Source organism: Lynx rufus, unplaced genomic scaffold (genome assembly GCF_022079265.1).
Source record: "Lynx rufus isolate CCGP_SWC_20201006 ecotype Redwood Valley unplaced genomic scaffold, mLynRuf1.p SCAF_13, whole genome shotgun sequence".
Lineage (NCBI taxonomy): Eukaryota > Metazoa > Chordata > Mammalia > Carnivora > Felidae > Lynx > Lynx rufus.
In genome coordinates, this window is record NW_025814827.1 from 2,356,862 (window position 1) to 2,372,576 (window position 15,715).

The following is a 15,715-nucleotide window of genomic DNA, read 5'->3' on the forward strand; positions in this document are numbered from 1 at the left end:
TCCTATAAAACAGGCTTTGTGTGAGATAATTTTGCCCAACTGTGGCTACCATCAGTGTTCTGAGCACATTTAAGGTAGTAGGCTAAGCTGTGACGTTCAACAGGGTAGGTGTATTAAATGCATTTTCAACTTAGGATATTTTCAACTTAAAATGGATTTAGTCAAGGAAGATCTGTAATTATCTTTGTGTGTGCAAAGATATGCATGCATGACTTTTAGATGCATCTGGGGAAGAATGCAGAAGCCTTGAAGTTTCTTGTCTGCATTTTGTCCACCCCAGGTTTCAGCAGTGCCACAGAGCTCTGGCAGTCACGGGCCCGCCATCGCAGCGGTTCACAGCAGCCATCATCACCCAACAGCTGTGCAGCCCCACGGAGGCCAGGTGGTCCAGAGTCATGCTCATCCAGCCCCACCAGTTGCACCAGTGCAGGGACAGCAGCAGTTTCAGAGGCTTAAGGTGATATTCAGCTCCTCTTCTTCCATTAAAAAGTTTTCTCTCTCAGCAGGAAGCACTGGCTTCAGCCTATTAGTAGTGACATTATAACTTTTAACATGCTAGATGAGGGATTGAATTACAAGAAGTTTTACTTTGTTTCTGTTTTGAGACCTACTTAGATTTCCCATCTTAGGATCAGTGCCTGATCCAGAGAATATATTCAAGAAATGTTTTTGGAATGTATGAATGCGTAGTACTCAGACATGTCCAGGATTGAGAGACTGCTTTCATACGAAATAAACAAAGTCCATTTTTTAGATACCTCCTTTTGAACTCTTAGTTCTTAGCATGGCATAAGGTTTTATTGAGCATACACATGGTTGGCTGCCGTACTGTACGGTAACTGGGTCCAGTATTATCTTAGGATTTAATCTTTTTATCCCTGTTTATAAATAGCTGAATGGGCTGTCATCTTCAAGTCCATCGTTAGTAAAACACATGCTCCTTTTTTGGGAACCTTTATAAAGATTGGGGAAGACTAGAATTGTGAATGAAGTGTCAGTGTTTTCATCTGTTCTGCTGAGTATGTGCTGTAGGTTTTCAGTGCTTTTGAAATTCATGAGGCATCTGTGGAGAAGTGAAGCTTGTGTTCCCAGCTAACCCTCTCTCTTGTGCTTCCTTGAGTGTTACTTTTCAAAGTATGTGATTGTTGCAGCAAATGTTCCAGATTTCAATTTTTCTAATTTTACATTTACATAAAATTTAAAATCAAGTGCAGGAAATACAGAATTGAAGAACTATAAAGAGATAAGATGTTGGGTCTTTATGTGGTCATATTAGCATAATTAAATAGCTTCCAGGTAGGAATGAACACTATGCCCTTGAAGAACACATCCATGTGTAGCAAACATTTCAGCCTTCTGTTTTCCTTGGTACTTTATCTAGTTCTCCCCGATTCCTGCCCTCATTTGTTTGGGTCCTCAGGAACTTGTTTAATATTGGCCTAAGGAAATTAAATGCTACATAAATATAAAGCATACCAAAGTTAAGCTATATAGAGGGATTTTGTAAAATTTACTTTGTCTGTATTATCTTAAGTAATGAAGAGTTGACCATACTTAAGCATAGTCTTTAAAGAGAGTACAAATTATTTGGGCCTGAAACTTCACTCTCGGCTCTGTCTTTGGGAAAATTTGTGTAATATATTGATGGTTGACTGCTTGTAGAGTGATGGCTGTGTACCAAACTGTATTATTGCTGTGAATTTCGCACTTCACAAAGTCCTGAAAATATTTTTTAAAGTTGTATTGGTATGATTTAATTCCATATTAATACTGTGTTCAGTTAATATCCTAATGTTGCAAAAGAGCTTCCAAACATGCTATGAAACTAACAAAAATATATATTTGTATATCCTTTTTCAGCCAATCCTGTCAAAGCACAACACTGATTTTACTCACCTCCCTCACTTGGGTATAAGTATATAGATTGTGCTTTGTCTGTTTTACAGAAACTGTCAAGAAAGCAAGAAAGGGCTTTGGAGTTGGGGTTATAGATAGAGTGAGTCATGGGCAGACAAGAGGCAGGACTTTGTGCTCTTTCTCATCTTGCTCTTGGGTATAATTCCTGTGCGCAATAACTTGTTGAATTTCCCTTCTGATGAGGAGAGGTAAAATGCCTTCTGTGCCTCCATGTAGCTTCATTCAGTATTCCCACATTGCCTGCCATTTTTGGATAAGTCTTAAAATGCTTTACAAGCATTCGAATCAACTTCAATAAACTGTTTATATTCTATAATAAGGAAGTGTTCAGTGAAAATACTTAGGTTATTTCAAGCATCAGCATTGTCTATACTTTCTTGTCTGTCTTTGGCAGGTTGATGACAAGGAGGATTTGAATAATTTGAGGCATATTTGGTGTGATTTAGCTACTTGTTGAATGTTAGCAGCATAGATGTTTGGCACATCTCTAGCAAGTTCTCTTTACAATTGTTTGTGTTTGTCTTCCCCAAGATTGTGAACTTCCAGAGGGTAGGGACCTCAATGATAAATACCTGTGGAAGTGAGCCAAGAAAATGCATCCACAACCTGGAAGCCTCCCTAAGTGCTTTCCTAAATCTGTAGCTTCTGAAGGGCTACCTCCGGGTTGTTTTCTTCTAAGTTGTGGTTCCCAGAGCCGCATATTATAAAGAGTTGATCTATACTTCTAGGCAATGAGACAATTTCCTCACTATTCTTACATGCAAATAGTTCACTTATAATGTGATTGTCATGCTGGATGTTTTTTGTTTTTTAATGTTCATTTATTTGTTTTGAGAGAGCACGTGCGAGCCAGGGAAGGGGAAGAGAGAGGGAGAGAGAGAGTCTCAAGCAGGCTCTGCACTGTCAGCAAAGAGCTCAGCGTGCAGGATTCGATCTCGCGAACCGTGAGATCGTGACCTGAGCTGAAATCAAGAGTTGGACGTTTAACCGACTGAGCCACCCAGGTGCCCCATCCTGCTGGATGTTTTTAAGCATAGAATTATAACTAATTTAAACAGTAAATTAGTTCACACCGGTTCACTGTGACCAGACATACACACATCACATATAATTTCTTTCATTCAGGTTTTGCAGTTTTTCTCTCTCTATAGTAATTATTATTATGCCATAGCATGCTTGTTTATTTTTTTATTCAAAATTTTGTGTTTATTTTTATTTTTTGAGAGAGAGTGTGAGCAGGAGAGGGGCAGAGGGAGAGAGAGTATCTTTTTTTTTTTTTTTTAAGACATTTATTTATTGGGGTGCCTGGGTGGCTCAGTCGGTTAGGCAGCCGACTTCAGCTCAGGTCATGATCTCGCGGTCCGTGAGTTCGAGTCCCGTGTTGGGCTCTGTGCTGACAGCTCGGAGCCTGGAGCCTGTTTCAGATTCTGTGTCTCCCTCTCTCTGACCCTCCCCCATTCATGCTCTGTCTCTCTCTGTCTCAAAAATAAGTAAACGTTAAAAAAAAAAAAAAACAACATTTATTTATTATTGAGAGACAGAGAGAGACAGAGCATGAGCATGGGAGGGGCAGAGAGAGGAGGAGACACAGAATCCGAAGCAGGCTCCAGTCTCTGAGCTGTCAGCACAGACCCCGACGTGGGGCTCGAACTCACAAACCGTGAGATCATGACCTGAGCTGAAGTCGGATGCTTGACCAACCGAGCCACTGAGGCGCCCCGGGAGAGAGAGAATCTTAAGCAGGCTCCACGCTGTCAGTGCAGAGCCCCACGCAGGGCTCAAACTCACTACCGTGAGATCATGACCTGACTCTAAATCAAGAGTGGGACGCTTAATGGACTGAGACACCCAGGTGCCCGGTCATGCTATTTTTGATAATTTCTCCTTTGTCATGTCGTGGTGAATGCTATTTGTACATATCTTCCAAAGTCTTTGTTTCTTTTCTTTTTTTAAATGTTTTTATTCATTTTTATTTTTATTTATTTATTTATTTTTTTTTTTAATTTTTTTTTTTCAACGTTTATTTATTTTTTGGGACAGAGAGAGACAGCATGAACGGGGGAGGGGCAGAGAGAGAAGGAGACACAGAATCGGAAACAGGCTCCAGGCTCTGAGCCATCAGCCCAGAGCCCGACGCGGGGCTCGAACTCCCGGACCGCGAGATCGTGACCTGGCTGAAGTCGGACGCTTAACTGACTGCGCCACCCAGGCGCCCCTCATTTTTAAAGGAGAGAGAGACAGAGACAGAGCATGAGCGGGGGAGGAGCAGAGAGGGAGACACAGAATCAAAAGCAGGCTCCAGGCTCTAAGCTGTCAGCACAGAGCCTGACCTGGGGCTCGAACCCACAAACTCTGAGATCATGACCTGAGCTGAAGCCGGGCGCTCAGTTTACTGAGCCACCCACAGTCTTTGTTTCTTTTGCAAACTTAATGAGTTTTATGTTGATCAGTTTGGTCCTTAAGGTAACATTTCAATATGGAACGTTCTGAATATGAACTAAATAGTCCATTGAATTTCAACAAAAATTGTTGTGTTATTTCTAAGGTACAGAAAAACCAACCATAAAATGAGTGGGCATTGACAAAGTATACAAATTGTGCTCTAGCAACACTGAAATACTCTGATTAACCATGGCATAATGGTACCCATAATGGAGCTTCCCATAATGGAAGTTTGGGCAACTCTTGAAATACCATTTAGTGGCTTATTTGAACATAAATGTTCTATTTTACAATATATCACAAGAGTAGGACTTACCAAATCATGTTTATTTCTGAAACTTCCCCAAACTCAATATTTTGTACAATTTAAATAATCCCCAGAGTATATCGGAAACACCTAGTAAGTAGTTTCCTTGGATGTCTCCTGAGTAACTAAAAATTAAGTTGTCCTAAATCAGACTCCTAACTAGAAAGACCTTCAGTCTTTTTTCCTCTTTGTGAATGGCCAAATAATTTATAATTTAGTGAATATTCCCTCTCCCTTATCTCCCATATCCAGTCAGTCCCCAAACCCTGTCACTTCTACCTCCTAAAAAGCTTTTGAATTTGTCCTGTTCCCTCTATTCCTTTGGTTGGTACTATAATTCAAGCCACTGTCGTTCACACAATTGGTTGTCCTGCCTCCTTTCAATATATCCTTCCTTTACACCAATTCACTGTCAACTCTGTAGCCAAATTGAGTACACTAACATGCAGATGTTAAAATCTAAACTGCTTTTCAATAAGATTTACAAGGCCTTTTGGGATCTAGGTCCTGCTTCCTCTCTTGTCTCCTCTTTTGTCACCTCTTGCTGCCACCATTGCTCCTCTTCAGCACAGATCCTTCAGCCAAACTAAAGTGTTTTCAGTTTTCCCAGTGTACCAGATGATGTCCTGTCTGGGATATTGCTCATGCTGCTTCCTCTGACTCTCTTTGTAGATCTTCACTGTCTTCACTTTTGCTGGCTTGTACTCATTCTTAGGACTCAGTTTAGGCATCACTTCTTGGGTCCGCCTTCCCTTCTGTCCCCGTGGGTTTTTCTTAGTGCAGAGGTGCCCTCCCCATGTGCTCTCTGGGCATTCGGTGACCACCTACCTACCCCAGTGTATTAGGATTCCGAACTAGATGAGAATGAACTTCTATAGAGCAGAGACTTGTGGCCTGTTTGTCATTGACTCATTAGTATCTCATGTTGGGCCTGGCGTGGTATGTTTTTAGCTTAGTAGATATTTGTGAAATGAATAAACGAATGAATAAGTGAATAATATTAACGTGATGATTTTTCACTAATCACCCTCCCCAGAATTATTTAACACAAGGCTACAGACTTTATGAGTTGATTTTTATTTTAGGCTCAGGTTTTATTATTGGCGTCCATGCTAACTTTTAATATTTTCATGTACATTTACTAGATATTTTTCTTTCATTTACTGCGTTAATTTTATTTAGGCATAAATCATTTGTTTTTTTAAAAATTCTTGGCTTATTTTCTTTACATAACCTTGAGATTTATCCCTGCCTCAGGTGGAGGATGCGCTGTCCTATCTTGACCAGGTGAAGCTGCAGTTTGGTAGTCAGCCTCAGGTCTACAATGATTTCCTTGACATCATGAAGGAATTTAAATCTCAGAGGTAAAAGATATATGTGGTTGTATTCAAGCTTTGCACTTGAAATGTTAATTTTGGAGGGAGGATATGGCTTATTCTCATATGCTGAAAGATAAAGGATGCCTCCTTTGGGGGGGGTTAATTTTTAGTGTCATGCTTTTATTTATGGATTGCTTTATTGATGAAAACGATGGGCTCCAGACCTTTGTAGCCTCCATATTGGTAAATTTTTCATAACTAAAATTTTTCTCAGTCTAGGGAAGTAGACTGGTAATGATTCGGCTACCAGCTCTTTGAGTCATTTTAGGATACACTAATATTCTGGCATGGTTCACTGTTAGAGTAACCCATGAAAAATGTAGACACATAATGATTGATACTGGTGTGTCAGAGGGTGGATCTTGTATGGGAATAGCAGCTTTAGATAGGACCATTATCATGAATGTATATTCTGTTCAAAATTGTGACCAAGTCTCATTGAATATGAGGCTAAAATGGCTTTGGAATTTGAGAGTTCTTTGTGTTTTGTTGATTTTGTAATACACAGGTTGATTTTTACCTGTCTTACTGTTCAGAGAACCTAGTGGAATGTGAATTTTTTTCTTACTATGGTGTTGGTCAAGCTTGCCACTTTAATTTTTGTGGGTTTTTTTTTCCATGTGTGTATATGTGTTTTGTTGTTGTTGTTTTGTTTTGTTTTGTTTTGTTTTTAATCAGCATTGACACTCCAGGAGTGATTAGTCGTGTGTCCCAGCTGTTCAAAGGCCACCCCGACCTGATTATGGGCTTCAATACCTTCTTGCCCCCTGGCTACAAGATTGAGGTGCAAACCAATGACATGGTGAACGTGACAACTCCTGGCCAGGTTCATCAGATCCCTACCCATGGCATCCAGCCCCAGCCTCAGCCACCACCCCAACATCCTTCCCAGCCTTCAGCCCAGTCAGCCCCAGCTCCTGCCCAGCCAGCTCCTCAGCCCCCACCTGCCAAAGTCAGCAAGGTGAGCACTTGGGAACTTTACCTCATGTAAAATACATCCCTAGAAAGCACCCTCCTTGGACATTTCCCCTTTATTTAAGTCTCAGAGACATCAGTTGCAGTGATTTTATTAGAGAAGATGCTATAGTCACATCCCTAGAAGATGGTTCACATTTACCTTCCACATACTTTGATATCTGTTTAAATCAACACATTAGCAACCTACAAGGATTCTTTTTGTCCCCACCTCCTGCATAGTGAACCCATGAGCATCCCAACAGATAGCAACTTTATTTGTACGGTAGTACTTTGACAGCACAGGCAGAAATGGTCATCCTGTGATCAGATTATGCTACTGCCCTTATGGTCCTCATTTTTATAAAGTCACTCCATTTATCAAATTAGGTCATATCAGGCTAAGCAGAAGATCCTATTGATGGAGGTGATGATTGATGGCGGGGGTATGTTCTTGGTCTGCATCTGTATTGTCTGATATAGTAGTCACTAGCCACATGTGACTGTTTAAATTTAATTAAAATATAAAATAAATTCAGTTTCTCAGTTGTACCAGCTACATTTTAAGTACTCAGTAGCCTCATGTGGCTTGGTGGCTATTGTACAGGACAGTGCAAATAAAGAACACTTCCATCATCTCAGTTCTACTGGACAGAGGTGGTTTAGAAGGTTTTTATGTGGAGCTTCTGCAACAATTGTCTTTTGACATTAAAGATTTATGGAGAGTGAGGTTGGTTTTTTTTTTTTTTCTATTCTGTTTGCACCTGTTGAGTGAGCTTAAACACTGCATTAGAAAATATTCTCCCCTGTAATTGGAGATGTCGCCATTTTTAAGGTTGCATTTAGAAAATTTGAGACTGAAATATCTGTATTAAAATGTGTGAACTCTCTACTCTCCCCACCCCTGCCCAGTGTGATTTCAGTTGGGCTAAATGGCCTGGCCAGAGTAAATAAAGGACATATGTTGATTAGACACTGTTTCTCTTTAGTTTGACCTTTTCTTTCCTATGTCAGACCATCTGTGTTCCTGAGGAGAATAATGACTTTCTTCTTTTTAGCCTTCCCAACTACAAGCACATACTCCAGCCAGTCAGCAGACTCCCCCTCTCCCACCATATGCATCCCCGCGTTCTCCACCTGTCCAGCCTCATACACCAGTGACAATCTCATTGGGAACGGCCCCATCCTTGCAGAACAATCAGCCTGTGGAGTTTAATCACGCCATCAACTATGTTAATAAAATCAAGAACAGGTTCCAGGGCCAACCAGACATCTACAAAGCATTCCTGGAGATTTTGCACACATATCAGGTATGAGTGTTGCCCTTTCAGCCTTTCTTAACCAGGTCACGTGCCGAGGGCATCTGGGCTGAGAAGAACTTGAATACCCATTATTATGTCCCCTAATTACTACTGGAAGTCAACAGGTTAGAAACTGATGTGTGTTTATAAAGCCAATTTGATGTGCCTGACTTTAATTGCCTTGTAACAGCAAGACAGGATTTTTAAGTTACTGCACTATGAAAGGGATGCTTATTATCTGGACAGTAAGAGGGTGGTTTATATAGTGTAGTTCATCTGCAGTAGGAGACATTTCTCTAAGGTTTTGTGTTTTATTGGTTGGTAGTGGTCCCCTGAGCATTCACATATACTGTCCTAGTTTTTTTGTTTTTTTAAGTTTATTTATGTATTTAAGTAATCTCTACACTCAGCATGGGGATCAAACTCATGACCCTGAGGTCAAGAGTTGCATGCTCTTCTGATCTAGCCAGCCAGGTGCCCTGTCCTAGATTTTGTTTTTGTTTTTTTTTTTTTAAGTTTTTTTTATTTATTTTGAGATAGATGGAGGGGAAAGCAGCAGAGAGAGGGAGAGAGAGAATCCCAAGCAGCCTCCCCACTGTCAGCACAGAGCTCCATGCGGGGCTCAAACCCATGAACCATGAGATCATGACCTGAGCGGAAATCAAGAGTCACACACTTAACTGACTGAGCTACCCAGGTGCCCCGCCCCCGTTGTAGTTTTAAAAAATTGTCAGTCACCACCTTCTACTCATTTCTCAACTTAAAAGCTTGCAGTTAAAACAGTGCTAAGAACATAGACTTTTTTCTTAACTACAGCCCAAGTTGATAACATACAGAGCTCCTCTCAGACATCCCAGAAAGTGTGCAAAGGGGAGTCATTCGAAACAGTGGCCCTCTAATATGGTATCTTCCTATTTGCAATTTCCTGTCAGAAAGAGCAGCGAAATGCCAAGGAAGCTGGAGGAAACTACACTCCAGCATTGACCGAGCAGGAGGTGTATGCCCAGGTGGCTCGTCTTTTTAAAAATCAGGAAGATCTGTTGTCAGAGTTTGGACAGTTCCTACCAGATGCCAACAGCTCTGTGGTAAGTTTTATTTAGAAAGAACTGTACTATTTAGAATTATCATCTTAAATAAGTTAGGAAGCTGGAAATAGGAGGGGACTTCCTCTAAATGATATACTTGCTTTGGTAAGAGAATTAATCTCTTTCATCTGTCTTAATTAGCTTTTAAGCAAAACCACAGCTGAGAAGGTTGATTCTGTGAGAAATGACCATGGAGGCACTGTGAAGAAGCCCCAGCTGAACAACAAGCCACAGAGGCCCAACCAGAATGGCTGCCAGATCCGAAGGCACTCTGGAACGGGAGCCACCCCTCCGGTGAAGGTGAGAAAGGGTGGCACCTGTGCATTTTGACTTCTGGGAGAAGTTTTCATGGACAAGTATTCGAGGGTTGATGTTACCCTAAGTGTGTTGAAAGTTGGATCCTGGAAACTCAGTGAGTTGGTATATGTCACAGAAACTTGATGCAAAGCTTCTTATCTGGCTTTGCAAAAGAATGTTAGAGTATCACTAATTGCACAGATTACTTTTTGGGTTTTTAGTATTTTCTCTTTTCTTTGCTATTCGCTGTCATGTCTCTTTTTGTTTGCTGCCAGAAGTTTGAGACTTACACTGATTTTTCCCTTCTTCTGATTTGATCTTCAGCCTGCCTTGTGCTGAGAAGGATGGTTATTAAGCTTGATAATTGTTTCACAACTAAGTCAGTGATCTCTAAGTCCTCCTGTGAGTAAAGTGTCTATACATTGTGAGATCTCTTTGGTTGAGACACCCAGCCTGCCCAGGATTCTTTGTTGGGTTGCCAGATCTTATCTGTATCATCCTAATCTCTAAGGCAGGACGTTTGGGCTATAGCAGAGGGAGATCTTAAACTTCTGTTAGTGACCTGTCATACAATGCTTCTTGTTACAGTAAATGCTGATGGTCTGCCTGCAGAGAGCTAAGCCTGCTCCCTTCCTCTGGGATGTAGTGCAGCTGTGCTGGGGAGAGAGTTAGGTGTATGTACTGGATGTTGCTTCGGTGATTTCTAAAGCAGTATGTAATGTGGAAGAGATGGCCATGTCTGCAGGATCTAAAGAATAAAAAGCTAGTGTAATTTTTAACAGTAGAAAGTGACTGGTGAACAAGCAGATGCCTACAAGGACTAGCAACGTTAGGTGTTGCTCACACTTTAGAAGGACTGTTTTTTAGTGCTTGTAATGGCTTTTCCTTTTGAAGGCAAGTTGAATGTAGTAATAGTTTATATTCACTTGAGGAAAGAGTGTTGGTTATATGGGTAACCAGAATCAGGTTGGCAGTTAAGCCCCACTCTTGCGTTGGTCTCCGCCCACACTTGATTACCCTCAGGTGGAAACACTAGAAAGAGGGATTAGAACTCCCTACCTGTTTTCTCCTTAGGCATTGTAAGCAGCTTTGGCTCTTGAGAGGGTGTACTCTGAGGTGATCAGGGTAAGTGTGCATACTTTCTCCCAAAGTTTGTACATTTCTTCACAGGTAGTTGAGAGATGGCTTTTGAAAAGTGAATTCTTGCTGACAGTTATGTCATGGCTTGTTTATTCCCTTTGAAGAAGCAATGTTAAATTGGTCTGAGTGGATATTGCTGACAAGATAGTCATTCCTTCTCTTAGGGAAATAAACTGTGCTTTTTTTCAGGGATCTTTAAATTGAACTATAATTAAAGGTTAAAGATTGATTTCTATCTAGGTCTGGCATTGTGCTCTCTTTGCCTCCACAGCTAGGGAGATGAGGTAGTGGCACTAGATTCCAAATAAAGTTACTTTTGGCTAATGGAAAAAGTAAGGATATTCTGTTATCACAGTAATGCTGAGACCATTTGTAGAGAGAATATCTGTGAATCTCTGGCGGGGGGAAAAACCTGACAGGCAAACCGAGATAGAGAAGATGGGTGGAAATCTTTTGGGGGTATAAAGCGAGTGAGTGATTTGAATTCTCTCATTTGTTGCAAATTATTCATCAGCAGTGGTCAGTGATGGACCCATTGAACACAGATGAAAATCAGACTCTGAGAACTCTGAATCTTACGTGTTTGTATTTTTTCTTTTTTGCAGAAGAAACCTAAACTGCTCAGCCTAAAGGATTCTTCTATGGCAGATGCCAGTAAACATGGTGTAGGAACCGAGTCGTTATTTTTTGATAAGGTAATTGTTGAATTATATTTAATATTGGTTATTAATGCCACAAGCAAATTACCCTGTCCTCAAGAGGATTTTGTTTTGAGTTGCATCAAGCTGATGAAGACTTTCTGCTTATTAACATAGTTTCTAAGTTGTAGGTCCTTTCAGACTACTGGAACCATTAGCACAGCTGAGAAATAGTAGCATTGTCTGTGTTACTTTTGTGAAGTAGTTTACAGCACTTTCCATGGTGGAAGATGCTTTTGAAAAATACATGAGGTTACTCATGGGACGCCTGTGTGGCTGAGTTGGTTAAGTGTCCAACTTAGCTCAGGTCATGGTCTCGCAGTTCCTGAGTTCGAGCCTCACATCAGGCTGTCTGCTGTCAGCACAGAGCCCGCTTCAGATTTTCTGCTCCTCCCCTGCTAGTGGGCGCGCTCGCTCTCTCTCAAAAATAAATAAGCATTAAAAAAAAAAAGAGAGAGAGAAAGAAAGAAAAGAAAGAAAGAAAAATGCATGATGTTACTCTTGGAAGATGTTTGGAGCTCCCTGTTGTAGACTTCCAGGTCTGTACCAGTTGTCGAGGACTTAAGATGACTTATAATCTTCTCATTGCTTGTGGTACTTATTTGCAGTATCGAATATAGGGTTTGTGGGAATTCTGATTTGGTGTCAAAGTTCCCCAGGTGATCCTGATAAGCTGCCAGGGTTGAGCTTACTGGTGTCAACCGTGTTGTGTGGTGTATTAGTTTGACTTCCTCCTGTGTCTGACTTCCTCCTTGGAGTCAACTTGATGATTAGCGGGCTGTTTTTATCAAGGTAATTGGCAACTGTCAGACTTCTCACTGGCAGGAGCCAGCCTGGATTGGTCTGGTACAGATTTACCCTGTCTTGCACCTTTGGGTTTTTGCAAAAGGGCAGGTGTTTTAGCATCCCCATGATTGGTGCCTCCTGATCTCTCTAGCCTGCTGTGCCTGTGTGAGCTGTCCTGTCTGACAGCCAAGTCCCTGGCTCTGACTTGAGCAATTTCTGAGGGCTGCCTGGGCACTTGGTACTTCTAAGGGAAATTTGGAAGTCCAGGTCACAACCATTACATGACAATGAAAGAGTAGAGGGTAGGGTGTGAATAAGTTAATTTTTTAATGAGTGATGTCAGTTTTTTGTTTTTTGTATTTTTAAAAAAAATTTTTGGAGCACTTATTTCTTAGAGATATATACTGATATACAGTTGACCCTTAAACACTGTGGATTGAAAATCTGAGTATAACTTGTGACTCCCCCAAAATTTCCTTTTGACCAGAAAAGCCTTACCAATAATGTAAACCATGGGTTAATACATATTTTTTATGCTGTATGTATGATATGCTAATAATAAGGTAGAGAAATAAAATCATAAGAAAGGGAACATACATTTACAGTACTGTATTATCAAAATCTGCAAATAAATGGACCGGTGCACTTCAAACCCATGTTGTTCAAGGGTCAGCTGTACAGATGAAGTGTCTGAAATTTGCTTTAATTTTTTTTTTTTTATGTTCATTTTTGAGAGAGAAAGCGTGCACGCAAGCTGGGAAGGGGCAGAGAGAGAGAGAGAGAGAGAGGGAGACACAGAATCCGAATCAGGCTTCAGGCTCTGAGCTTTCAGCATAGAGCCTGGTGGGGCTCGAACTCATGAACTGTGAGATCATGACCTGAGCCGAAGTTGGATGCTTAACCGACTCAGCCACCCAGGCACCCCTAAAATTGCTTTAAAATTCATTGGTGGGGAAAATGGTTATTGGTGAAATAGAATTTACTTTATATTGATCATTGAGGCTAGGTAAGTACAGGGGGTTCATTAGACTATTCTGTCTACTTTTGTGCATGTTTAAAGGCTAATAAAAAGTTAAAAGTAAGTGAATCTGGTGTATAGTACAAGAAATACGGTTCTCTTTCATCTTTGGCTTTGAAAATGCATATGCCGTATAATGTCTACTGACAAATCGTTATAAAAATATACAGGAGCCTGAAGAAGAGGTTGTTGCTAAACTACTTGGTTTGGTGAGGATCTGTTTGCAGTCCTCACTAAAGTACCACAGTGCTAAATATTCACTTTTGGAATTGAAACTCCAAATTGCTCATCTAGTCAGGCTGGTTTTACTGTGTGTATACCATTGAACGTTTTTAGGTTTTCGGATGTTGAAGTGTTCAGCATAGTAGGTGGAGGAAGGGAAAGGATCAGCTCAGAGGACAGACGTGTCTTATTTAGAAAATCATTATTCGAGATTACCAGAGTTTAAAAACAGTACTGACAAAGATTCTCGCCATAAACATCTGTTAGGAGCAGTGGCAAAAACTTGGGTAACTCTGATATGGTTGGAGAATCAAGCATATAAGTAGATAAATGTACTATATACTCTAGGATCTTGATTAAAAATTTTTTATTATAGAAAATTTTAAACGTGTGAAATTAAGGAGAGGAGTAAGATGTACCCATCATCCAGCTTCAGCAGTTTCCACGTCCTAGCCAGTGTACTTGTTTCATATGTACTCTAACCTACCCTGGGTTATTTGGAGACAAATCCCAGATATTATATTATTTCATACATAAATATTTTACCAAGTTTCCTTTTTTAAAAATATTATTTATTTATTTATTTTTTTTTTGAGAGAGAGAAAGAGTGTGTGAGCAGGGGAAGGGAACAGAGAGAGGGAGAGAGAGAGAATCTCAAGCTGGCTCTGAGCTGTCAGCACAGAGCCTGACTCAGGGCTCGATCCCATGACCCTGGTATCATGACCTGAATCAAGATCAAGTGTCAGATGCTCAGCCGAGTCACCCAGACACCCCCAAATTTCCCCAATCTTCTAAAAGCAATCCAGGATCTCCTAATTCCCCATTTAACTGTTTCTCTTCTGGTGTCTCCATAAGGTCCGAAAGGCTCTGCGGAGTGCTGAGGCCTATGAAAATTTCCTGCGCTGTCTTGTTATCTTTAACCAGGAGGTGATCTCTCGGGCTGAGCTTGTCCAGTTAGTCTCTCCTTTCCTGGGGTAAGTGGAGAGAGGGGCTTAGCCCTGATGTGTGGTATGGAGGTGAGGGTATATGATAGGCAAAAATAATTTGATCACGATGGGTCTGTTGACTCATATAATGTCAGAGTCACAAGAATCCTCTGGGAGTTCTTCTAGTTTAACTCTAGAGATGGAAAAATAGGGCATCGGCTAAGACTAGGGGGTCTCTTGATCCCCTGACCAATGTTGGATGTTTGTAGAGACCAGTCTCTTCCAGGGTTCTAGAATCTTGACTGTATTTGACAACCTAAGAATTATCTGAACATTAAAGTGGTCTTCTTGATTAGAAGAACAGCTGGGTATTGCTTAATTTCGGTGCAGCTCCTCCATCAGCACCCTAACTAGTCTTGGAATACTCGATAAGAAAAGGGGAAGCCAGATGCTCAGAAGCAGTGCTTCTTAGGCAGGAAATAATAATTGTCATTGGAATTTGTCCCTAGTAGCAGAATTCTGACCCAACACCAAATAGCCATACCTCAGGGTAACTACATCATGCTTCTAATTGCTCACCAGTTTTTGGTTTTGATTCTTCAGGAAATTCCCTGAATTGTTTAATTGGTTTAAAAACTTTCTGGGCTATAAGGAGTCTGTACATCTGGAAACCTTTCCAAAGGAACGAGCCACAGAGGGCATTGCCATGGAGATAGATTATGCCTCTTGTAAACGGTTGGGCTCCAGCTATCGGGCCCTACCAAAGAGTTACCAGCAGCCCAAGTGTACAGGACGGACTCCTCTCTGTAAAGAGGTAAGGCTTTCTCTGGAAAGGATCAGTCCTGATGACTCAGCTTCCTCCAGAGGGAGTGGTACCAGGGATCAAGAATTTATATAAATGAGGAAATCAAGATCCTTCTCTTTTTTCAGAAGAAATTGTTTTATACTTATGTCCATATTTTCCATCTTTTGCAAACTTACTAGAGGTGAAACTTGGCAATGTTGATGGTTTCTTCCATCCCCTAGAGTTGTGTCTTTTTGTTGAGAATGCTTAATCACCAGAAAGCTTTTAGGCTTGCCTTCAATTTCTCTTCCTTTACTCCAAGGTTTTAAATGATACGTGGGTTTCCTTCCCTTCCTGGTCTGAGGACTCCACCTTTGTTAGTTCCAAGAAAACCCAGTATGAAGAACATATCTATCGTTGTGAAGATGAACGCTTTGAGGTACAAGCTCCTTTATCATT

At 40.9% G+C, this 15,715-nt stretch overlaps 1 protein-coding gene across 1 annotated transcript in view; it reads left to right on the forward strand.

The window, feature by feature from the left end:
• Positions 1 to 15,715, forward strand: part of SIN3A (SIN3 transcription regulator family member A) — a 69,965-nt gene that overhangs the window by 19,954 nt on the left and 34,296 nt on the right. Inside the window, exons 3-12 of the mRNA XM_047074765.1 lie at positions 281 to 457; positions 5,924 to 6,030; positions 6,724 to 7,006; positions 8,058 to 8,309; positions 9,233 to 9,385; positions 9,527 to 9,685; positions 11,428 to 11,517; positions 14,402 to 14,520; positions 15,076 to 15,286; positions 15,579 to 15,695. Of these exons, the coding sequence (XP_046930721.1) occupies positions 281 to 457; positions 5,924 to 6,030; positions 6,724 to 7,006; positions 8,058 to 8,309; positions 9,233 to 9,385; positions 9,527 to 9,685; positions 11,428 to 11,517; positions 14,402 to 14,520; positions 15,076 to 15,286; positions 15,579 to 15,695 (1,668 nt within the window). The remainder of the gene's footprint in view (positions 1 to 280; positions 458 to 5,923; positions 6,031 to 6,723; positions 7,007 to 8,057; positions 8,310 to 9,232; positions 9,386 to 9,526; positions 9,686 to 11,427; positions 11,518 to 14,401; positions 14,521 to 15,075; positions 15,287 to 15,578; positions 15,696 to 15,715) is intronic.